Raw genomic sequence first — 26,129 nt, forward strand, 5'->3', positions numbered from 1 at the left:
AGGGAAGAAAGATCGGGGAACGGGGGAAACGACGAGGTAGAAAATGGAAGAACGAAAGGATACGACGACGGAAGGAGGGAACCGAGTCGCGGGAAACTGCAAGCTAGACGGATATATCTTCCGAGTAAATTAAAATGGATTATATATGTCCACCCCGTCTTCGATCTTTCTTCTTTTCCCATTCCGGTGCATTCCAGGGGTCTTGGATTATCGCCGGGAACGACGGCCCGGCCGTAATTGTTACCGGCTGGCTGGAGGGAATTTCCAAACGAAATTTCAACGGAATCCTTTCCAACGGCCGACGACTCGACGAGTCGATGCGGAGATTCGAGATCGCGTACGTCTCGTGGAAATTCTTTCGTTACTCGCCACGCGGAATCCTCGTTCACTCGCGCGGGAGAACATCACCGGGTCGGCGGTCACGATTCTGGAAAGCCCGAGTTGGCCGACGCGGAAGGTCGGGACACGGAGTCGACCATGATGTATGCTCCTCTTCCGTCTAATTAAACTCGGGGAGGGTCGCGGAGTTGGTCGCTCGGTTGGTACGCTGGCTGCTCGGACGGACGTACGGACGGACACCGAGGGGCGGTCGTCGGATGGCTTTCCAAATGACAACCGAGTAGAGAGAGAGAGATATCGATGGAGCGAACGAGAGCCAACGGAGGAAGACGTCGACCTCTCGCACGGAACGACCGAAACGATTTCGTACACCGACGGTATCGCCTACCCGGCCGTTCGAATATCCTTGTATCGAATTAACGTCCACCCGACGACGTCTAAATTATTCGCGTTGTTGCGCGGTAAATCGGCCGTAGCGAATCACCGTCTATCCAGCTACGACGATTTACCTCGAAGATAAACTCGAGACGTTTCCTACGAGGTGACGAACCGAGCTCGATTCCAGAACGACTTCGATTCGCGCATTCTCTCGTTTCGTTTTCGCTGTGCTCTCGAAACCGCGTTCGATATCGATCTTCTGTGACTCTCGAATCTGTGCACAATTTTCCAAGACTCTACACGTTTCGCTCTAGCCGAAGCGAACTTCTCCGAACTTAACGATTCCAGTTCCAATAGCAACGTCGCGACCGTCCTCGCGAAATTTTCTTTTCAAAGACACTGTGCAAGGGTATCTTTCTTTCAAACATTTTCGAACGCGGACGAGCCTCGCTCGATTTCCACGCTACTAGTCTCTCCCGATACCCTAGACCAAAGATTACGTGTCCATCTCGTTACCTCGACAAGACTCGTCTTCTTTCTCTCGCAAGTCACCCGTTCACCACCCTCTGTTATCGAGAAGGTTCCTCGTATCGCGAAAAGAAGCTCGAGCACCATCTCCGTCGAATCGCTTCAATTTACACCGAACGGTTCTCGCGCGATGCGTTCGCTCGTCCGTTTGCACCGGATCCGTCTACTTTGATCCAACGTCGAGCTTCTCCTCTCTTTGGCTCGGTCTACGACCGCGAGTCCCTCCTCCGCTATCTATCCACGGGCGTATGTAAACTATGCCCCGCGCGTTTTCCCGCGTGGCCGGCGTCGATGCGGAACGCGGCTCGCGGATTGGCGTCGGCGTTCCCGAACGGGGACAGGTTATTGGCGCGCCCCGACGAATTCCTTGGCGCTGGCCGCCGCGATTCCGAAATGTTTCGCCGACGGGGTGAAACGACGCGGCCGGTGGCCGGCTGCGATCTGGAATTCTCGATGACGAAGACCACGACCACGAAGACGAACCGCGATAAATTTACCAGCGCCGCGAACATCCGGAATTCAAGTTCGACAACCGATTCGCTCGACGTTCGAATCGATCGTTCTCCAGAGAGGACACCTATTGTTTGGACACCTGAGTATCCAGCGACGGCTCGCTGCGTAGGTCCGTGGATTTGTTTACGATTCGGTTTCCTTCTACACTCGTGACTCGGGACTCGTTTCCTTGTCCTTGTCGAAAACGGAACACACTCGCGAACGATCGAAAATCCGGCTACGCGCAGGGAGGTCCAGAAGTACTTGGCTCGACCTGGGACGATATTTCTGGTCGTACTCGTTCTCGTTTTTCTCCCGACGCGGTCTTCGACTTTCCCCGCCGCCTCGTCCTGGAACTCCCTTCGTCGAGGTCGAGGCGAAAAAATGTACCCTTGCCGGATTTAGAACCGATTTTCAACGAACTCGAGATTGAACGGGGGTTGCGTCGCGGTGCATAATTCGCTGGAGTCTGCAGCGATCGGGTCGCGAAGGACCCTCGGGGTACTTTCGGACCCGGTCGCTCTCGAGAACACGGGACATCGATGGAACGCGTTTGCGCCGCGTTCACCGTTTCGAGCGTCCGTTCCGTAGCAATTACCCGGCGAAACGACCCGAGTACCGAGAGTATCGGCCCTTGTTGCGCGCATAAGTCATCGCGGGAGAGAGATTAGGACGCTAAATCAAGGCTGTTGAGACCGTAATTCGTTTGCTGAAAAAGGGAAGGTCGGTGGGAGCTCTTAAAGAGGCTGCCGGCCGACCGGCCGACCGACCGAGGGAATACACGCTCGGCCCGTAGTCGCTCGCTCTTTTAAGGCGTAATATGTATCCAGCGCGCCGAATGAATTCCGGTTCACGGTACAGTCGCTTAATCGCTCGTAATAACGCCGAGACGAATGCCCGCGGGACGGAGCGTCGCGAAAAACCGGCGTAATTTCTGGCAGTGGATACCGCGTAATAGCGCGAACCGTCGACCGTCGAGCGGTATCCATGAATCGTCAGCGCGCCGCTGATGCACTTATTTTTACCTCGTAATTGTTCCTAATTTATCGCCCGTGGCGCTCTCACGGGTTAATTTCGAACGGGACCGGACCGAACGCTCGTGCAACGAATAGATTTTTAGGTCACGGCATTCCCACAAAACGTCTCGCGCCGAAGAATCGGCGAAGAACCGAGAGAACTCCGAAGGGTGGGACGACCGATCGGCTCGCGAGTACGCTTAGGAAGGGTGCACGGGTGCACGGGTGCCGCGCCCTCGACTTACATTAAAATCCTTTCAAGCCGAACATCGGCCGCGACGCCGTTAACTCTCCGGCTGGAAGCTCTCGACGACGCGATTAACCGAACAAGAGGAACGACGCTCGCCGCGGTATCGGAGAGCTCGGCGAGCTCGTCTTTTCACCGGCGCGATATCGTCATCGCGCAAACAGCGTATATGCATTAAACCATGAACCCACTATCCCCGACGTCATATCCAATACACGTTGTTAGGGGGGTTGCCGATGCCGCCGGTGGAGAAGCGAGGAGGAGCTCCTAGGCGCGGGACGTTACGGGGAACGGGGGACCGCTGCCAGGGTGGTTTCGAGGGTGGCTCTGCCAACCCTCCCCCCGACAACACCCCGCACCGCCCCACCCGGTGCGGTAATGGCATTAACCGAGCTGCAATATGATTACCGCTCTCGCAAGGTAACCTGATCACACCCGAAATCTATGGGGTGTCCGTAGTATGAGGGACAATGTACCGTGCTCCGAATTGCTGCGCAACGTTACGCGACCGCGGTCACCACCGGCCAACGCGAACCCCCCTCCAACCCCACCAACCCCACCACTCTCTCTCTCTCTCTCTCTCTTTATCTCTCTCTACGTCCCCCGTTCCCTTTAATCGCGTTGCGCTTTTTGCGGCTCGGATTACCCGTGAATCATTAGACGAGGGGCGAGGAGGGGCGAGGAGGAGCGCCGGGGGGCGCCGAGGGGCCCTCCTTATCTCGGCATTAGGAGATTAGCGTCCCTCCCTGCGAACGCGCGTTTTTCCGTCTTCGTTTCTTTTCGTTTCGGGCTTAGCTTTCCTCGGGGTAAAAGCAATTTGGGAAATGTTTCTTTTTGCCACTCGGTCTGGCCGCCTCGTTTATCTTTCGCTCCCGGTCTCGAGCACGGTTCGATAACCGACCGATCGCGAGGACGACTCGAGAGGATTTCACGCGGCGCCGTGGACGACGCCGCGACGCCGACCTCGAAACGACGAGAGGTACCCGCGGACAGCAACATCATCGACGATCGTGGACACTTACCGTGAGGTGTTGAAACAGCCACGCCCTGAGGATGTTGGTCGCGACCTTGGGGAAGATGCCCCTCTTCTTCTGGTTCTTCTTACCCGTAGAATCGTCGTCTTCCTCGCCGGTGCCCTCGCCGCTGCCGATACTCGCGTTACTCGCGTCACCTGCAACACACGGCACACGAAATTCGATTACCGATCGCTCGAAACATCCCGCCGGGACCGATCGAACATCTCTGCGCGAATACCCTTTTACACGCTCCGAACGGAACATTGAATCGCGATGCGTTCACGAGCCGATCCAACCGGGAACATCGGGAACAAAAGTGTGCACATCCGTCCGCAGAACATCGAACCGAAACGATTCACCGTTTGGAAAGTTATCCCCCGGTTCGGCGCTCGGAATACATTACCGAGGGTAAGATTTTCGAGCACTTTGAACCGAGGTCCCGATTTTCGGCGCAAACTATACCGGGCGATAACTACCTCACCCCTAAAGCCGGTTCCCATGCATACAAACACCATTAAGCCACCCGCAATCACCCTGTCCCTCTTTTGCTCGCTGGCCCCTAAACGTTCCAGCCCCGATTTCGAGCCCGCCCCCTTTTCCATCCCTTCTTTTCCATCCCCGGCGCATTAATTCCCCGTCATTTATCAATCTTAGCTTTTTAATTGCACGGTCACCGGGGACTCGAGGAGCGAGACGGTAATGAGAGATATTAAGACGGCTTACGGTCGCGCTCCGACGAGGCAAATATCATTTTTATAAATTATCGGTTACAGGTACCCAGCCGTAGACCCGGTTTCCCGTCGGGTCCACGCCACGCGTTAATTAACCGAGGAGCCGATCGGACTCGATGGATGGCTTCGAGGGAAATATCGAAGTCGAAGGTCCGCCGAATCCTCCGATGAAATTTTAACGTTCCTCTTCTCCGTCGCGACGTCGTCGACGATCGAGTTCTCGAAAAGGCCGATTAAATAAATACACGGTGAACTTTTACCACGGTTCGAATTTCGTTTGATCGTTCTCTCGGTTCGTTCCGCTCCGAGCGGATAATTTCCAGTCGACGTTCGATCGTCCAGCTCCGTGTAAACCGAAAGCAACCGCTCGCGTAAATCGACTCGGCGTCATCGGAATTCAGGCGACGTCCTCGCCGATCCATCTCGTCGTAGCGGCCGGAAGTTCGAGGCTCCCTTTATTCCTTTCTCTCTCGATCAGCGCGGAAGGAGACCGGCGGGCTACTTACGCCGACGGATTATAAATGACCGAGCCTTATCGCGTTGCCCAAGGCTCCGGTTCCCAAGGTTCTATCGTAACAGAGAGATCAGGGTGAGTCCGGTGCTCCCAGGGGTTTCACGATGACAGGTCGCCCGGGGGCGCCGCGTCCCGCCATCCGCCACCTCCACACCCCCTAACCCCACCTCCCTCAGCTCGTGGAACGGTCTCGTGGCCGAGATTAACTTTGAATTCGTCCGGCGAAAAGGGTGACCAGAGGTCGCCGATGGAAGGACGAAGAATTTGTCCGTCGCGGGAGCGGACAGGTTGAAACGACGGGAGATCGATGGAAATCGGACCCGGCCGCGACGTATTCTCCGCAAGGGCGGAGAAAACCGGACCTAGGGGGACAGAGATCGACTTGGATCGCGTTCGAGGACCACCTGCTGTTCGATTCGCGTACGAGATTCGAGGCGATTCGAGGCGATCCGACGCTCGGTGTTTCGGGGCGAAAATAATGGTACGAGGGGTCGAGGCGTTCGATTACGCCACGAAACTGGAATTTTCTCCGCGTTTCTTTTTTCAGTACGAGCGAGAGACCATTGGCGGAGAATCGAGAGAGCGTTTCGCGTGTTCGGAGACCGCGATCCGAACGGGTAAGCAGCCGTGGAATACGCCGCGGAGCGGAACGTTCTCGCGACGGCTAGATGCTCGCGATAACCACCGAGAAATCGCGTCATCGGCGCGAATCCTCACGGTTCGCTTCGCAAGGAGTCGGTAGTCTCGGCGGCGCCGATGTTTCCCTCCCTCGAAGCGGGCTTGTTTTCGTCCAACGGGCACAAGAGATCGAGAGAGTAAGAAAGAGAGAGAGAGAGGCGTTTGCGGTGGTCCTCGCGACCGCGCGCGCGCGACAAAAACGACCCTTGTTTCTTGGCCGTAACGTCAACTCCGTGCGAGGGAATAGAGCGGTCCAGAGGCGCGCGGAACGGCCGCCGGCCGGCTAGCGGAATAACGGAATGGCCAGCGGACCGTCCCCCTGATTGCAGTTAATTTACTCGGTGAATCGAGTTAATGTACCGTGCCGATCGTACGCCGCCGTTACCGTGCCCTGACGTATCGGCCGAAGAAGCGAGCCTCCGCTCGTCAGGAATTTCTCATTTCCGCGGGAGGAACTAATCCCCCCGAAAAACCATCGGGCAAGAAACGGAAGACGAACACCACCGGACGCGTAACCGAGGAACACGGTTCTGCGTCTCGACGCTTCGGGGCGTAGCGCGAGCGAGCGAGCGCGAATCGAGCGGAAAACGTTACGCGGGACTCGTTTCGCTCGAAGAAATGTATTAAACCCGATACGATGTCCATTAATCCGGCGGGTAGTAAATTAACGAGTCGGTTTCCGTGCCAGGAATAGCCGCGTAATTCTATTCGCTGGCACTCGACGATGTAATACCCGACGCGAGACGCTTTCCGAGTTTTCCTACGTCTTGGGACGAAAACCGACCTCTTCGGGCGGAAATTCGGCTGCGAGAGGACCGGGAGATAACCAAACGCGAGACAAGCTTTGGTTCAGTTCCTTCGTTCTTTTCTCGATTACTTTTAACAGTTCTAACGAGACAAAGGTCTAGCTTCACAGTTCGTTCGAATCGCAAATTCGAAAGTTTAATTTTCCAGTTTCGCGGATTGGGAGAAAGTATTCGACCAGCTGCTCGACTCGGAGCAATTAGACAAAGGAGCTCGATTTTTAATGGAAGTTTAATCGATCGTAGTCGGTCGATACTCGAGATGGGGAATGTATCGCGGCGAAGAGGACGCCTCGACCGCGCTCCGGAATTACCGTTACGTCGGGATATCTACGGCTGGTAATTTTTTCCGAGGGAATCGGATCTAACCTTGCTCGCCTCGAGGCTCTCGATCAAGGATCGCGTTCGAGCGCGCGCCTTTTGAAGCGCGTTGCCGCGCGCGTAATCCAGCTGCGTCGCTGTTCACGCGTGACCGACGGCCCACGTCCTGTCGCTGATAAGGCGAAGCCTCGAGATCAACGACTCGTTCGCTTCGCGATGGGATCCCGACGACGACGCTCCGAGCGGAAACAAGTGTCTCCGTGCGCGGTAACCGGGATAGAAACGAAACGCTCCGGCCGAATCCGTGGAGGGAATTTACCGTGGCGATAAATCGCCACCGGTGCGGGAAAACTCGGGAAAATCGGGCCGGCGCGTCGCGACGCGTTTACGATGCCGCGCAACAGACCGAGCGGCGCGAGGGCCGTATCGCGCTCGTGTTGATTTACGCGGCGCACCGTGCATTTTTACTGCCGCGTTATAGAGATTTAAGTGCAGCCAATTATACGTTTACGCCCCGTCCCCCGTGCTCCGTCAGCCCCGCGCCGCCTACGAGACGGAGCCGCAGACGACGCGCCCGAAGACGCCTCGTCCTCCTGACGACCAACGCGGACGTCGGGGTGAATAACGCTCTCTCCGCTCCCGTGCTTCTTTCTTTCGAGCTGTCGCGGTCTATACTTAGCCGATGGGTCAAGAATAAGCGAAGTCTCGCGTCGGCCCGACTATACGCTATTTCGAGAGGACGAGCGGACACCCGAAACACGCGGTACCGCGTCGAACCCGCTCCTCGCTTCTCGACGTCTCGGGGAAGAAGATCGCGATGCCACCGGAGGAAACGCGGTATTACCGCGAGAAAGAAACATCGACCGAGGGAATCGCGAGGAAACCGAGCTCCGAGTCCGTACGCGATAAGCTGAATATTTTCCTTTCAGACGAATATCCCACGATGGCCTCTCCTCGCAATATTTTCGACTGGAAGTTTAACAAACACCGTCATCGAACTCGCCGAGTCGTATACTTATCGCATCGACGCGTTTCGAGCCGTTTCCCATCGCTCGGTAATTGCTACGGAATCGAACAACGGTCGACGACTCGCGCCTCTTCTTCGCAAATACGTAGAAAGGTTCCATCGGGTACCATCGAGCGTTTCGCGCGAGTTGTTCAAAGGATCGAAAGTCGAGCCTCGTACGAGCAGCGGCCGCGAACACAATGGCCGTAAAAAATGCTAATAATCGTAATCGAAAACCAATAAGGCGAACGGTGCGCGATCGTTACCGCGGTGGATTCTCTCCAGCTGGCCTAAACGCCGCGAGAACGCGATAATTCGATCGGCGAACAGGTAGCAATTAGCGTCACGCGCCGCGAGCCGTGGTTTGCGCGCGCGGAAAGAAATCGACGCGGCGGAGAATCGAGGACGACAACGGGACCGTCGAGGCTCTACCGACCACCGAAAACGTCTTCCTCGGAGACGAGAACCCCCCTACCTCTATTTAGGGTGGCCGCGCGCGGACCGTCGAAATAAACCGCGCATATGGCCGCCGAAAATAAACTCCTTATTCCCATCCCGTCGAACCGAGGACCGTCTTTCCCTCCAACGTCTCCTCGCCCCTCTTCGCTCCTACTCGCGAGGTACCCTCCTCGTCTCTCGGTGGCCTCTTCCGTCCGCGCGGATCCGCTTCGAGTCTCGCAGCGAGCGCGAGACCCGCGAGGGACCTTCCACCGAAATCCGTGGAATCGTCCTGCGGGACCTCCGCTCGAATTCCACGCGGAAGAAAACGTGGACGATCCGAATTCGGACTAGACTCGAGTACGCAAAGCGGTACTGGTTTCTATCCGATGCTTTGATAAACGCGACTCGATCGAGTATTGTAAATCAAGCGCGCAATCTACTCGGGACCTACGGAACACCTTCTGTGGAACATCTCCGCTAGAAAACGTTAATAAACGCGGGGTTCGCTCGATTTAGCGCCGCGAATCGCTTTCGCGCGATCTATTCGGTCTACGACCATAATTTATCGAGCGTCCGGAAATAATCGGGATAATTCGACCGTCTTGCTCGAGGTTAACGGAAATATTTCGTTCCGTGTTTCTCGGCCGATCGACGAGTTACTCTCGCGAGAGTGTCGGGCGTTGCTCGAAAAAGATTTGCAGCTCTCGCCGGCCTCCGCGATAGGATTATTTTCGACGATAATTTAGTCGAGCGCGGAGCTTTGTTTGTACATTATTCGAGGGTTAATTGCGAGTACCGGGGCGTTAAAGGTTGACAAAATATTGGCCCGTTAAAGCTGGAATTTATTTATCGGTATTAGAGAGTGTGAAATATGAAAGGTGTTAAATCAAGCCCCGAAATATATTTCATCCTTCAAAACACACCGTGAACGTCACGCAATAACGAACGATAAAGCGCGAACGCCGTTAAGTGGAAAATTTAATGTCCCGTGTTTATACATATGATGTAATATTTGCAGTAAACGTTTCGCAGTATTTTTACACGGACGGTCCGCGACGAAAACTATAAAATAAAGTTATTCGCGCGTGTGCTTTACATTCGTACGTTGCAAAACTGTGCTCTCCCGTTCTCTCTTTCTCTCTCTCGTTCGGCTTCTATCGGCCGCGGTATTTATATCGGAAAAACCGAGACTCGTCGAGCGGAATACAAAGCAACGACGATCTCTCCGTCGTTCGAAGAATTTCGAATTCGAGAACGAGCGTTCTCGTCGATCCGAAGACTCTCGATGAAGAGATCTCTGTACGCGCGAGATCGGAGCGGATCGCGATTCGAGAGAGAGAGGAGGCACGGATAGGCGATATCCGCGGTCAGGAAAGGGTTTTTCGCGCGTCGAGGGGTCAACGCACCAAAACACGGTTCGGCTCGCGTTGGTTCGCGCGCGGCGGGCACCGCAGCGGTTGCCACCGGCCGGAGCCAGCTCTTCGCCGATTCGGAAACTATTTTCGGCGATGAAATGCAGCCCGAGGGATCCTCCCCCACCCCCGTGGGCTCCCCTTTTCCTTCGTTTCGTTTTTTTTCTTCCCTCCGTCTCCGTCCGCGGCTCGGCCCTCTTCCGGCGGGTCGCGGTGTCGCGAGCCGCGCGAAACACCGCCTCGCTCGATTTCCCGTGGCGCGCGCGTGTCCCGACAGCCGCTTAATCCGCGGATCTGCTTAACCGGGAGATTAATCGCCGATTGTGAGAGAGATGAGGCGCGATGAGGAGAGTTTGTCCCGTCGTTGCGCGACGACCGCGTCCCGACCACGACCACGACGACGACAACGACGACCAAGACGACGACGACGGTGTCCCGTCGGACCGAGACCGGGCTTCGCGAGAGTTTGTCTTGCAAATGAGCCGAGCGACGTGGACAATTTACCGTGCCGCGTTACCGCGCTTTAAGAGTGCATCCTGGCCCGTCGCTTCGAAAAAATCCTTACTCACGTGGGAAGAAGCTCGAGTTTTCTACCATCTCGGACATAGGTGAACCACGGCGAGAAGCTATCGATAATTTCTTCGGTCCCCTGTCCCGCGATACTACAAGTGTATTATCTACGAAACTATCCCGTCTTCGCGCGGGAAAAAATTCACGCAACACAAGGACATACCCGTAAAAGACCACGCTCGGTCTCGAGCCGATATCCCGAGCGGTTCTCGCGCGGTGAAATTTCAAAGACACCGTACCGAGGTGCGGGTTAACCTTTGGTCGCGCGCTCGGCGTTCCTCGTTTCGTTCGGGATCTCTCGATCGGAAAACGGTGTCTCGCGGCGCGGAATCGCCGCGGGTATTTTTCCCGAGCGGTCGTCGTCGTCGTCGTCGTCGTCGAGTTCCGAGCGATCGTTGCGTAACCGGAGGCTCTCGCGTCGAGCGGAGACGCGCGTCGTCGCGTGGTCGTTTCGAAGAGGCTGGCTTTCGTGAAATTCCCCGCGGCCGCGGTGACGCAAGACGCGTCGCCGAGAACGGGACCGACGGAGCGGACGAAAATACCGGCCTATCGTCAAACGAGACGGGGAATACGAGTCCGAAGGGACGAAAAAAGAGGCGGGCGCGCCGAATTTGTACGGATTAACGAGAGGAACCGCCGGATTCCTCGAACTCTCGTTTCGCTCGCTAGCTCGCTCGCTCGCTCGCTCGCTCGCGCGGCAACGGCGGCGGAGGCTTTGTTTTTTGCCCCGGACTTTTGGGAATGTTTAAAATGCGCCGCGAGGGGAGGGAGAGGGTGAACGGATGGGACGCGCCGCGATTTCGACCGATTGTTTACACAAACTCCGGAGAACGGCGCGAAGCGACGTCCAAGTGGTTCGAAAGAGAAACACGTACTTCGACACCTGACGCTGCTCGTCAACGATAAACGTCCGACGCCCGCCACTTATTTACCGAGTCAAAATATAAACTATTAATAGATCCCGTAAAATAGGGTGAGCGTCTTCGATCCTTGAAATTATTTGGCGTTTCGCGCGTTCGGACGCGTTTAGCGCGGACTCGACGACGCGGGAGAAGTTATCGCGCGCGGACCACCGTCCCGAAACGAGCCGCCGATTCTTCGACCGTTACTCTCCTCTTATCGATCTCGACACTCCACGAGGCGAGTAGACGCGTATAATTTTCCACGAACCCGTTTCGAAACCGTGGCTCGCGATTCGGGAGCCAAGGTTACCCTACCCCGTTCGAAACGAGTCTCGAGGAAAATTTCCTCGATAGTTTCCGCGAGGCAACGGCCCGTGTGAATCGTTCGGACGTCGTCGCTCGAGAATCGAGCAGCGCGCGAAACAATATTCGACGCGTTTCGCGAGAAATTATACTGCTCGTATCTTTGTTATCGTAAAGATGCAAAGCGGTCCGTATCGCGTCCGTTGAAAAAGAAATACGTCGGCTCGGGATCGAGCGCGGCACGACGAAGCGCGGGGAAGCGCTTCGGAGCGAGTCGAAAGCCGCGAAGACGAAAGAAAGCGGTCGGGGACAAGCGGACCGGCGAGCGCGGAACGCGCAAAGGCGAAGGAACGAGCGCGGTTGATTGAGACATCGACGGAGCGGCTGTGACAGTTATCTGATTCATGGACATGCCGAGTATATTTTATGCCGTACGACCTATGAATACAGATCGATCGGACGCGGGACAGCGGCTGCGGCGTCGGCGGCGGCGGTGGCGGTGGCGGTGGCGGTGGTGGCGGTGGCGGCGGCGGCTCCACTGGCCCGAGGAGATCATAGGTGCCTCCGCGTATATGGATATATCAATTACGCGCGTACGCTTCTGCGGCGCAACACGTACGTGCGCGAAGAAGTAACGCGAGCGAGCGAGCGAAGCTCGTCGCGCTAGAGACACCGCGCGGCGGGGTACATCGCATTACGATTCATCAGGCGTCCGGGTACCAGTTCCGCGAGGATCCGCGGAGATACTTATCCGGTAACGATCTACGTGATAAATCGCCGATTTGTATCGACGCCTCGTGTCGTACGATGCGAAACGACGCGGCGTAAATCGTCGTACCGCGTCGCGCGATTACGATTACGCCGAGCGAAAGCGCGAAGCGGCTCGATACCGCGAACGGGAAAGCGCGCGGATCTGAGAGAAAGCCGATCGATGGAGAGACGTCGCGACGGATGCGTCCTCTAGGATTACGGAATTGTTTAGCGCGAGAGAAAATTGTAAATAGGACGTTTATTTTTAGATAAATATGATACAGTCATGCGGAGCATGGTTACGAACGACTGAACAGATCGTAACGATCGCGTTGGCACACCAACGGAAAAAATAGGAAAGTTGGTATCGAGCTCATCCACCGTTCCTTGACTTATCGAGTACTGCACGGTTCAATGTCGTATTCCTTCGGCTTGGACGCGACAAAGTGTATGGTTTTGGACCGAGAAGCTTCTCTGGATTATCACGGTTCGCGAGTCGATATTTTTGCGAAGAGAACGAAAGCGATGTAGGGTCGTCGTGCGAACGTAACAGTGACGCAGAAAATGCCAAGAGTCGTTAGCGAACGGTCAACGTTAGTTTCCAAGAATTTTTCAGTATCGATGGAAATGAATCGTCCGTTGCTTTTCCTTTTGGCTTTTCAATTCAGTTCCGAGCCAAGTCGTATCCCTCCACGTTTCTTTGTCCCTACTTTGTCCCGTTCTCGTTGCGCGACTGGATACGCGAGATCTCTGCGTATCGTGATAAACTGTAAGATCCGGTAGCGCTCGGAAACCGGCAGAAGGACGATCGTCCGTCGACTCGGTCGCTGAAAAAGTCGCGGTCTCGACGAACCGTTCGATCGAGAAGGAGTTCGAGCGCACGGTAGCGATCGATGGTCGATAGCCCGAGTAAAAGTCGCGGCGCCGATTTGCACGCGCGGATATTCCCGAGACCGGGCGCGTAATCGATGCGACAAAGCGCCTAGCCCGATACTCGACCGCCGAGGGCTCGTGGGCGTGCTCGACCGAACTGTCCGCTCGAGTAGAAATCTGCGACGCGCGACAAAGATCGAGCCTCGATCGAAACACGGAAAATCTCCAGAGGTCGTACCTACGTCGAAACGACGGACGAACCTCACGGAACGTTCGATTCTACCGACGAGACGCGTACGAAGATCGCGTTAATTGATGCCACGGGACCGTGAGACCGATGCTACGAGTTCCTTAACGCTAGGAACGACGCTGTTGCTACGATAATTGCTCCTGGAACGCGAGTCCGTTTCGATTGGGACTACCGGAGAGAATTAATAACGCGGCGGTGACCCCTTTCGCGACACCTCGCGGGGCCCGTCGTTTGTCAATCGAAAACGACGAAGACAATCGGCAGGAGAAGAGGAGGAACGATGTCGCGCCAGGGGTGGCTCGAACGATCGATTTCCTCGGGACGGTTTCTCGCTCGATAATTCCGGAGACTTTCGTACAAACGTTCCCGCGTTAACCTCTCGAACGCGAACGTTTATTGGCGGAAGCGACGGTAAAATCGGTCTTAACGCGTCGTAGAAATAAAAGCGTTAATGGCAATGCGCCACCGGTGGATACGTTGGCCGACGTCGTGGCGCTCCTCGCGATCCTCCTCTTCTTCTTCTTTCGCTCCTCCCTACGGTTGACGTTCGTTGGACGGGTTTCGGTACATGTGACGAGCACGTGTCTCGAACCGGTACATATCGGCTTTCGCCTTGGAATTAGCGAGCGGAGAGACCGAGAGAAACAGAGAGAGAGAGAGGTTTCGTGGCGGCAAGGCCGACGGAAGGGGGCGAGTTTTACTTTTTGTCACCGTGTGCGGCGTCGCGACGCGTTTAAACTTTTCGTCGTGCATCGCGATGCGTTAACTCTCGTTTATTTCCAGGGGCCCTTCGGTCACATATTTATAACCTAATCGGGTGCGAACGCGTCGAAACTCCAACCCCTGCTCGTGGTATATATTTACCCGCGACGGAACACGGAGGAGCCCGATAATCGCTCGTATCGGCCGCGCGATGTCGCGAGTTCTTCGACGAGAAGCCGGAAAACCTTACGGAATTTTACCGCTCGAGGAGAATCCCGAACATCTGGAAGCGATCCGACTCGAACGCGAGCTGTGCGTCGGTGACGCGATTCCACGAATCGGTGCCACCTCGAGAGGGCGAAACCGAGAACTCGAGCGAAACGACGACGACGACGACCCTCCGCGTAGCGAGGAACGAGTAGCGAAACGTCGCCGCGAAAGGTGACTCTCGTGCTTCGAACTAGAGAGGGGTGATCCAGCGCGGTGACGACGCCTCGAAGAGACGCGAGACCGGCCAATTACCGTGCGAGTCTCGATAAAAAGAATTGGCGCGAGATCGTAAAGGCGAAATACGCGGCAATAGCATCGGCGGTGACGGTGGCGCGGTTCTTGGCCGAGAAAGAGGGAGATGAACGAAAGAGGGAAACGGAGGGAGGCGCGAGAGAAATGGGCGCCGGTGGGCAGTAATGAGCCAGAAAACTGGCGACAGCTCCGCTATGCCCTCTATATCCTATCCCAACGAGACGAGGCGCGGATATTGTGCTCGCGTCTACTCGCGCACCGCGTGTGCGCCGCTCACGGACGGCTGCGCGGCGTGCACGCGCGGGCCCATAACTCACCGGGGCTGGCCCGCAGGCCCGTCTTGTTAGCGCCCCGCAGAAACCGAACCGAGGACCTTCTCCTAACTATGATACCGTACGTTGCAACGATACACGCGCGGCACCGCGCACGAACGACGAACCTCCCCGATGAGGAGCAACCGGTGAAGAAAAAGAACCAGGAGCGGAGAAACGACGGGGTTAGATCGCGTAGATGGAAGGCGGGAAAAAGACGACGAAAGGGGAACCGGCCGAAAACCGAGCTCCTCCGCCAACGCGCATAAATGCATAGCTATCTACCGGCGCATCTTCCCCGGCCGGAACGACCGAACGAAAGAGCGCGTTATCGGTGCTTCGACCTGATAAATCCCCCACCGAAAGAATAATGAGTCGACATTATTCCTGGCGAGCCGTCAGCGTCGCTCGACCGGTCCACCGTGCAGCTCGCCCTCTCGCCCTCTCGCTCGTTCGCTCCTTTTTCGCCCGGTGGCGGCGTTTCGACGCGTCGCCATTAGGGGCGAACGAGCGAACGGGCGAACGAGCATCGGGGAATCCGGCCGTGGAATCGACCACGGACGATATTAGGAGGCCCGCTTAGCCGGATCGAATGGAATTCGGGCCCGTGGTACGCGCCGAAAAGGGGGACGGACGCGTCGGCAACGTTCGCTCGATCGATACTAACCGGCGAGTTTTCGCTATCGGACCTAGTCGCGCGCGATCGTGAATTATCGCGCTCGCGAGGACGAGTTTCGACGACACCCTCCTCCCGGTGACTCTTCGCGAGTCCTCTCGGGATCGAAACGATACCCTCGCCGTAATTTCTTAATCCCGAACTCGAGCACCGTTCCCTCGGATCACCGACGCCAAAGTTTCTCCGCTTTCCACCGCGGAGATTTATTCCTTGTTTCGTCCGACGGACGAAGAAACGAACGGACGTACGCACGCCCTTTCTCGTTTTCGACAAACTTTCCATTGTACGTCCGATCCCTGACGGGACGGTACACGGTCACGCCCCCTTAGCGCGCCCTTGCCCCAGAGGGATGTAAGTCACCGGAGCACTTAAGCGAGTCGAGACGAGCCTCGCCACTAAATAACGCGCCGCGTCCAAAAGGCGAGCGGCAACAAACTGGCTTTTCGTGCCTCCTCTCTCCTCTCTCCTCTCTCCTCTCTCCTCTTACTCTCAGCTAGAAGCTCCCCTCGCGTCCGTCTTCCCGCCTCTCGAACTTTCTTTTTTTCCGCCCCGTATCGTCCAACTTCTCCACGGAATCGATAATGGTACCCCGGTTTAACGTCCCGAGCGAACTTCTAGCTGCTCTGGAAGCGTCTACGGGAATGGAAATCGAGCATTCGACGAGTTATCGATCGTTTCGCGAAGCTTTTTCCTTGCTTTTCCCCGTAACCGCGAAACAGGGATGATTCTATCCCGCTAGGAACGAAACGTTACCGTGCGCGAAAATGAGAAGCATCTATGTGGAAAGATACGTAAACAAATTACATCCACGGTTGTTAAATCCACCGTCTAACCTACGCCAACTCTGAAATCGTTCTTGGAAAGCGTCATCGCCCTAACTCCCTCGCGGAAAGTCTAAACGCCAATGGTCCCGCGATTCGCGACACCGCGGCGTTTCCACGAACAGCGATCGGTTTCGATCGCGATCGCCGAGCGAATTTGTCGCCACGTGTTTTATCGTACGATGAAATTGGACGGGGAGCCGCGGCCGGGATCGCGATGGGGACGCGTAATAAAACGGACGCGCGCTAAACGCGTCACTCAACGTCACAGATAGATGCGGCCGCGGGGCGAAAGAGGAGGCAGCCGCGTTTCGACTCTAGCCGCGGCGCAATATCGAGCGCGGCCGCGCGAACACCCGCCGAGCGGTTTTGTTTCAACCGAAACCGGAAATTGCATCGCGACGCTCGCTACGTTCGCCGAAAATCGCGCGGCGTCGAATTTCCCGGTTTTTCGAGTCGGAAGACGCGCGTGAACGGCCAAGCACGCGCGCCTCGATGACGCCGAACTCGAATCGCGCGGTGGAAGCTAGCTCGGTCGATCGAAACGAACGCGAGGACCGTTGAAGAGGAAATGGAAAAATTGGGCGGGAAGAGTGTATTGGGAACTCGAATCGCGAGAGGAAACTCGAATCGACGCATGATCGGAACTCGAAAGGAAAGTTTCTCCGCTCGCGATCGTTACGAAGCTTTCGTTTGCGGGGAATTTGTATACGAGAACGATCGGTAAACTCGCGAAGGGACTTTTCGTAATAAGAATCGGTCGAGGTGCTTGTATGGTTCGCGTTTCGAAAAGATTTCGCGAACGAGCGCGAAAGAGGCACTTTACGGAACGGTTCGCGTCGGTATCGAACGCGTCCTCGAATCTCGAGGGTCCTTCGTCGGAAAACAGTACGGTACCGAGTCGGAGAAGACGGTACTTACGATCGAGCGGCGCACCGGAGCATCGCCGGCGATACATCATCCGGAGAGCGCTTATCTCTCCCGGATCTGCTATCTCGTTGGACCCCCGTTTCCATCGAACAATGCCTCGCACGATATACCTTGCCGGCAGGAGATCGGAGCCGATCGCCGCGACGCGTTTCGCGCCATTAAAATTTTTGCAAAGCGCGCGACTCCGAGGCAACCCTACGGTGCAAAAAGGCGACCAAGGGACTCGACTGCGTTCCATGCGAAAACGAGAGAGACGTTCCCTCGGGGAGATCGAACGAGTAACGCGACAAAATCGCTGGAGCGACGTTCAGACGCTATCGAAACTAATTTTTCGCTCGTTTAATAGCCACAATTTTTCTTCGTTCGAAAGAAACGCAAAGTCTCCGTCGAAAGCGTCTCGAATACGCTGTTCGGCGCCGGCTACGGACATAGTCGCGAGGCCGCGATAACCAACGACGCGAGTTTCGAGGAGTTCGGTAAGGGACGTCCATCGACGAGGACGAACCACGGAAGCCATCCTCGCGCCACTCGCCGACATGCCCTAATACGACGAAGCGGAAGGCGAGAGAACGCGCAAGGACCCGTGAACGCCGCGATTCGAAAGCCGGCTGGAATCCGCGACGGGCGTCTAATCAGCGCGGCGCGATTATTATCTCCATTTTGAGCGTACGCGGAACGGTCGACCGGCGCATAGAAGGGGCCATATACAACCGCCTAATACGGCGGTCCGTCTCATTGGCCGCCTTAGGTGGATACGGATCGTTCCACGGTCGCTCGAGACCGCGTCCCGACTGGCGCTCCGGTTCGAAAGCGCGAGAGTCGTCTCGACGCAGCCTCTCTCGGCCCGTACGTGTTCCCCGGCCAGGTGGGAGAGAGGTGCCGAACATCCGAGCAAGGAGCAGCACGAGGAGGAAGGGGAGGAAAAGAAGTTAGGGGAGGGCTGCGCGCGGTCGGGATGGAGGCAGCATTCCATCAAACCAGACTCCATCTTACGTACGTCTAACCCCCGGGCAACGTATCTCCGCTTCTATCTCTTTCGCTCCGTTCGCCGGCCTCCTCCTTTTTCCGCTCGTCTCAATTCGATCGAACGCGGCTCCGTCCACGGCCGCCTCGTTTTTTACGAACCGGCCGATGTAAAGTTCCGCGCCGAGATCAAGGGACGCCGATCGACCGGGACCGCGCGGTCCACCTCCCGATTAGTTTCTATTATTTTCCTCCCGCGGGACGAAACTCGAAACTCGAAAAACGAACGGGTTTTCGACCACTCGCTCGCCGATCGGGATCGACGAACCTGTTGTGCGCGGGGAGTTCGACGACCTCGCGAACCTCCGATCTCGCGTAGGTGCGCGCCGCGGAACTCGAGATCGTTTTCGAACGCGCGAAACTACGATCGATCGACGAAATTGGAAACGAAACGATGCACGCGCGCACCAGTGCCTCGAGGTTCGAGATCGTGGCAAAGACCGACCGAGACGACAACGACGACCACGACGACGACGAGGCGACGGCGAATGGCCGCGTTGACGCGTCCCGATGGATGCATTTTTAACGGCACGAAAATAGCGACAAAAACGCGCGGTTCGACTTCGTAGCCGCGAAAGCGAGCACCGAGGACAAAACAGCGACAGCTGCGAGAAAAACGACGACGATGTAAACGGGCACGACGACAACGAGAGCCCGGCTGCCGAATTTCGTTCCCTCGACGGCGTTCCATTTGAATCCGCTCGCGCTGCGAGTCCCTTCCACGAGCCCTTGGCCCCTGATAAACGTCCGCGACGAAAGCGAGCGGTTATTCCTCCTGAAATACCACCGCTCCGTCGTTCTCCCTCGCGCACTCGAGCCGCGTTATCGTCGTCGAACCAGACCCGTAAAAACGCGAGCGCAACGACCGTACAACGCCGGGACTGTTCGTAACGGCGGACGTTAGCACGCGCGGCTACCACACCAGTCGAGGATAGATTTTCGCCGCGAGTAAATACGCTCGTTGAACGCGAGGGCCCTGTATACGCGCGTCCCGTCCCGTCCCGTCCCGTCCCGAGTCGGCACGGCCCGTCCCGGCACGTCCCGGACCGACCCGGCGATCTGGAAGTCCCCGAGGTCGGGTACGTTCGCTCTCTCTCTCTCTCGCGCGACGACGATATCGACGCTCGGCCCCGGCTCGTAAACCTAACCCCTTATGGCGGTGCGGTACGGCTCGCACGGCACCTCGCTATCTCACGAGAGCCCGAAACGAGCATGCCGCGCGAAAGAAGGAGGGAAGACTCTCGTGCCGGCCGATATGCAGATAGAACAAGTAGGTGTAGGGTATGTAACGTCGCACGAGAGACCCGTTGCGTGGGCGAGGCCTTCCGTTACTTTACGATTATTTTACCGCGGCTGCCACGGCTCCGCGTACCTCGAAATCGCACCGGGAAAAAATACCGGGGATTCGCTCCGAGAGGCCGGGAAACACGGGAAAGATGATCGTTTACGACGGATTCGATGTCCCGGACCCGAGGGTAATCGATATCGAGGAAGGTGAATTTTATTCGAGCCGCGCGCCTCGGTTAACGCCGAGTGGATACTCGAGGTTGCGCGAAACGACTCGTTTTACGACGCTCCCGCGATCCTACGGACGATCGCTAGGCGTCTTCGATTCGCGCGTGATTAAATTCGTAGAGAATCGCTGCTACCAGCGTCGATCGATCTTCTTTGCTCGCCCTCGTGGAAAATAGAACTCGCGAAAACCTAGAGAACCCTCCGCGAGTAGCTTCTCGCTTTCTTAACGCTCGTTCTCGACACCGACGCTTCGCGTACTCTCCATAGAGGCTCCGAAAACCGCGATTCGAGCAGTTTCGAAACCCGAATCCGAAATGTTTCTCCTTGCGTCGATCGGTTCTCCGACGCAACCGAGTCCCAGCGTGCGCGGACGCGACGAGATACGTAATATCGGTTAGAAGGACCAACGATGTAGGTCGAGAAGGGGATCGCAACGCGTGGACGGACGATCGTACGACCTCGTAAATCACCGCGTTCTCAGATTGCGCCCGCGTTAGCGCCGGTTTTACGGCGCACTCGGAGCGGTATAGATTAAGAGTAGAGCCCGGCGACCTTCGATCGGCGCGACCGAGGCGTTGCTCGCGGTTCTTAAGAATTAATGGACCTTGCCGCGTAATTGGAGCGAGATCGCGGAGGAGAAACCCGGCTCTCCGCTCGAGACGGGACCGTTGATCCTCGCGGCGAGCTCGCGCGTAACTTTTGCGATCCTCGGTCACGGGCAAAGTTCCTACTCCGTGGACGATAAACTCGAACCTTCCCACCGAGGTGACCACCGAGCTGTACGTTGGACGTCCTCTCGAAAGAAAGGGCGAACGTTCAGCGACGAGGAGCACGCTCGCGCGAAGATCGTTGGAAAAATTGGTCCGGGTTCGAGGTAGCGCGGCGTCGTTCGGAAATGAATATTCAGGTACGTCGAAAAAGGCCGCGCACCCGGCACTTTTTCAACCGACGGCGGCCGCGCGCGTCGGATGATCGAGCGTGTAAAGCGATCGAAGGAAATTTGCATCGAGTTTCAGCGCGGCAATTTGTACCGGCGCGAATAACTGCGCGGAGAATGCGAAAAGAGCGACGGCGAGGTAACGACGACTCCGTCGTCCTCGTGTATGTAAATGCGCGGAGGCACCTGCAGTGATAAATTGATTATCCCTCCGCCCCGGCTCCGCGCCGCGCCGCGCCGTGCCGCGCCGCGCCGCGCCGCTCCGCGGGGCCGTGGCGCGGGAACAACGCGGCCGCGCCATCGGTCGGAGCCTGGATCGCATTATAATAAATACATAATATCGGGTGCTTTACACGTTGCGCGGGTAGAGGCCGATGGAACGCGGGTAAGTGGTGGCCCCGAGCGAGGTTCGTGCAATTTTCAAAATTTTTTACACCGCCTACGATACAACCGCTCGCCGGTTGTAAATAACACGGGTGCCCCAGATGGTAGCTTTCTTCCATTACCACGCCCCCGATTTTCTCGATTCCCTCGATACGCCAGCGTCGCGCAGAGTCGATTCGTGTTCGAGTCGAAATCGAGATTCGCGGATCGAAGAAGTCGCTCGCCGGTAGGTAGGGTTACGCGCGTAGGGGCCGCGAGCGAGATCGCATTGTTTCTCCGGTCTGGGCTCTCCAGGCTCGAGCGTTCTCGTTCGCCCTTCTACTCCGTCTGGTCTCATCGTCCGGCTCGGCTTCTCCGCTACTCCACGTCGGCTCTCGTCGAGTGCTTGGACTTCTCAACCACCCTCGAATCGACCCTCGGAGTAGCGGCGGAAATCTCCCCCCGGTCGTGCACGCACCCTCGAAACGCCGACAATTAGTTTCCCATTGACCTATACCGCGGACCCCTTCACGGTACGCCTCGCGAAAGAATTAAACCGGAACAACAAACAAACGGAAGAGCGATTACTCCGAGGGGGGACGGTGTTTGGCCGAACACTGGCGAGCAATCGCGAGAGTTTGCGCGTCGGGTTACAACGCTCGAACAACAACACTCGTGGAACCCTTTCGAGCGATCCGTGCACGCGACGCGGAGAATCGCGAAAATATCGCGCGTTCGCGGAACTTTGTTCCAACGTAGCAACCATTCTCCGTCTGCGATTCGGATCGGACGTCTACCTTCCGACGCGATACACGGTGGAAAACGTCGTCCAGAGACGACGGGCCAGCTTTTCGTCCGAAGCTCGGGACCGTTCCTCTATCCGCGGTGGATCTGGCCCGATGGAGAGACCCGAGATAAAGGACGATCGATCGTCCGGGTCCGAGTCGGACACACCGAACGGCAGAGGGCAAATTACACCCTTAAATTTCTCCGGAGCCGACACCTCGCCACGGCGGAGCGCAATCTCGTTACCGAATCCCGGTCGGAGGATCGGGCCGAGCGACGAGGAACGAAACTGGTCCGTGCACGGAGCGAGCCGCGTACACGCGGAGCCGATAGCGGCGATACCGAGCGGATACGCGGAGGTAGCTCGTGTTGGTCGCGAGGACTCGGTGTGTCGCGTCCGGCAGGTAGCGCGGAGCGTGTACCACACGCGCCCGGGATCCTCTGCCCCCCGCGTTCCCCTCCCGCCTTTCCCGCCCCTGCTCCGTTTCTGCTGCACGCCGGTTGTAATTAAACGGCGCAGGATGCTGCCGGAATAAAAGTCGAGTGGCTCGGGCTAATTAACGACGCCGAGGTGTTGAAATCGAGTCGCAGTATTTCACCCAGGGGCCCCGGTGAACCTTCGTCGCGCGACGACCGTGTCGCGAGACCCGGAGAAACGTGGCACGACGGGCCCCGCCGACGCGGGGGGGAAAGGGGAACGGACCGGAGGGAAAAAGAAAGAAAGAAAAGAGGAAAAAACCGACACGACGCCCGTCCGTATAGATTCCCGGGACACGGTGGAACTAATAGGGCGGGGTGAGAAACACGCCGGCGAGCAGATAACCGGAGAGAGACCCATCTTGGCCCCGGCATAATAATTTCCGCGCACCTATACCGGCGATGGACCATCGGCCAGGGAGGAGGGGAGATCGAGGAGGTCTCAATTACCGAAAGGCGTCTTCCGTCGATCCAAAACCGAATCGAGAAAATTCGATTCATCGGCGTAGGCGAGGTCCACGGCGAACGACGCGGCTGGACACTCGGGGTGAAACGGTAATAAAACGGTCGAACGGTGGACAAAACGCGCGCACCGTTATTCCGCGAAAGGCACGGCGAACCGTCGATAATATTTTTCGAAGGGCCCGTAACGGCCACGGCGCATAAACCGGGAAGAAAAGAAACGCGGAACAACGAGGATCGTTGTACTCGTGGATCGAACGCGACGGATTCCGTGTACGACGGAATGTAACGCCGTAATAACACGGCGAACGCACCGGTAATATCGAACCGAGGTATACGCGAGGCCTCTTGTACGACGATGTAAACGCATCGAGTTGCCGCGGTACGTTCTAATAGATATACCTTCTCTTCCACCATTCCCGGTACCAATGAGCACCGAACATACTTTAGCCGAACGTCGAACAGGACTCGAACGACTATTCGACGCGGTCGGCGAAGCTCGAGTCCCCGCGCGGCCTCGCGGTTGTACCGCGCGTTGAAAGAACCCCGCGGGTACTTACTTCTCGAAAACGTTGTTCCTGTCCGTTGCGCGTACGAAGAATACCTTGGAATCTCGACGGAATCTCCACCGCGCGCGATCCAACGGGCAAACGGTTACGCGACGACGATGTTTCTCGCGCGTGGAAATTTCTACTTTTTCGCGGAAGAGGACGATTCGTCGCCCGGTCTATTTTCGCTCGGCCGCGAAGAATTTACCGAGTCGGTTGTTCCAGGGCCGCGTTCTCTCTATCCTTTGCCTCTTCACCTTCGGCGGGCCATTGTAGTCGAGGACGCCGGTGCGCGCATTGTGCTCCGACACAATAATAATTGCGCTAATGATCGCTCTCGAAAAGCGCTTCGTAATCGGCGAGCAGAGCCCTTTCAGCCTCTTCGGTCCTCCTTTAGAGAATACCCGCGAGACCGGTGAAACTCGCAGCCGCTCGAATCTCTCGAAAAGTGCAAGTTGCAATCCGTAATAAACGACGACGGGGACTCGGCGAAACCGTCTTCGTAACTCGCGCCCGCTCGCGAGAGCGTTTCGAGAGACGAACTCGTCCCCGCCCTTCGTCGATCGATTTTTCGCGAAACTCCGCGATCGACGCGGGGAACGATCGGGGGACGAATCACCGAGGGGGAAAAGAAAAAAAAAGAAAAGAAAGAGAGAAAAAAAAAATCGAATCGATCCAGACGCGGACGAAATTAAAGGCGGGGTAACGAAAGAACGGGGCGAAACGAAAGAGACGGCAGGCCGGAGCACCGACCTCCGTTGAACTCGTGCTCGTAACACAGGCCGGACCACGAACGCGCTAAAGGGATAACGTGGACACGCGTGTGAGAACAGAACGTACATTCCTAGGACGCGCGTTAACGTACATAGGAAAGCGGGTAGGATACGCCACGCGGGGGCACTCTCTTCATTTCCAGGCTGTCACGAGCAGAAGAAGATTCGGCCTGCGTTTGACAGCCCCAGGGTCTGGGTTGGGTGCTGCCGGTGCTGCTGCCGCTGCCGGGGTTGGGCCGTAGGTTGGGAGAACTCCGTGCAGGGGCACGTTCGAGGTGGATGTGGATGCGGAGGTGGAGGCAGAGAACGAAGGCGAGAGAAGACGGGACGTAGCGGGTGAGAGAGGAAGTTGGCGTGTGCCCATGTGCCGGTACCACCGATTGTACCGTGCTGTACCGTGCTACATCGAGAAACTACCCTTCCCTCCGCCCTCCAGCCCCGCACCATACCTAGCACCCAACCCCGGCTCGCCCTCCGCTAGCACACTTTCGAGCTATATTCGTCTCTTCCGCAACTTTTTTCTTTTTTTTTCCTTTTTTTCTTCTTCCCTTTCCTTTTTTGTCTCCCCGCTTCTCCGGTGTATATTTTCCTGGCGCGCTTCCCTCTCGCTTCTTTATCCCCCGATGACGCAGCGGGCGGACTCGGCCACCCCTCGGTGAATTCCCCGTTTTAATTATCCCGTCGCGTTTTCTTTGTCCTTTGCAGGGTTGCGCGAAACTGGATTCCGAAAGCTGCGATTTCGACGGACCGTTCGCTCGTTCGGCGCAGCTGGCGTCCCGCGCGCCCGATGACGGACCGCCGTCGCGCGGATTTTCATATTTCGGCAAGTACGGCCGCGCGAAAGTATGGCGTCGGGGCGATACCACCGGTTCCACGTGAGAACAAAGGCGGCGAGAGCCGCTCGACGCAACGACCAACCAGCGGAAGGAAGAGCTGAAAATTCGGGGAGCGCCGCGGAACCACCGCGCCGCGCCGCGCCGGGCGGAAATACCGCGCCGCGGATGCAACGACGGCTGCTGTTTAATATCGGAGCGGCACACGGGTTCGCAGCTTCGAGACACATTTCGGTAATATCGCAGCCAGCCCCAGCCACCGTGCGGAGTCCCGCGACTCCCGCTCGGGCGCGCTTTACATATCTCTCGGCGCATTAATATATTCAACGCGTACGAATATTGCGAAGAGAGAGAGAGAGAAACGGGAGCCAACGGAAGAAACGAGTCGTATACCCGAAAGGAACGACGGAGAGGGGACACGAGAAACGACGAGAAACGACGAGAAACGACGCGCTCTCGCGAGCTAAACCATTGTGCCTATCTTCGACTTGGTGAAATCTGCAGTTCCAACCCCCTCTCCCTACCGGTCTCGCGAGCATCGCCGTTACGTACGACTCCACCTCTCGTTCCTCTCTCGCTCCCCCGCTATCTCTCATTGTTCCGCGACAGAGCTTTGTGCTTTGTGCCTCCCGCAACTCCGGAACTATTTCCGTGCCTTTGAGTAAGGAACTAATGAATACGGACCGTGGATAGCGCGGCACGCCTGTGTATATCCCGCGACGTGTATCACGTTTATCGGGCCGTCGCCTTCCTTCTTCGTCTCCTTGCTTCCTTTCCATTCCCGTTCTTTTCTCCTTTTAACTCGCCCGTATCGTCGCGCGACACCTCGATTGTTCCAACGTACGCCACCGATCCGACGTTACCTTCGCTTCTATCTCCG

General features: G+C 56.9%; 1 protein-coding gene across 6 annotated transcripts in view; it reads right to left on the reverse strand.

The window, feature by feature from the left end:
• Hth (Meis homeobox homothorax) overlaps positions 1-26,129 on the reverse strand; it is a 440,142-nt gene that overhangs the window by 179,550 nt on the left and 234,463 nt on the right. For all 6 annotated transcript variants that reach the window (XM_076310509.1, XM_076310510.1, XM_076310508.1 and 3 more), the window contains one exon: positions 4,023-4,171. In XM_076310509.1, coding sequence (XP_076166624.1) covers positions 4,023-4,171 — 149 coding nt within the window. The remainder of the gene's footprint in view (positions 1-4,022; positions 4,172-26,129) is intronic.

The sequence above is a fragment of the Ptiloglossa arizonensis genome, chromosome 4 (assembly GCF_051014685.1).
Source record: "Ptiloglossa arizonensis isolate GNS036 chromosome 4, iyPtiAriz1_principal, whole genome shotgun sequence".
NCBI classification, from domain to species: Eukaryota; Metazoa; Arthropoda; class Insecta; order Hymenoptera; family Colletidae; genus Ptiloglossa; species Ptiloglossa arizonensis.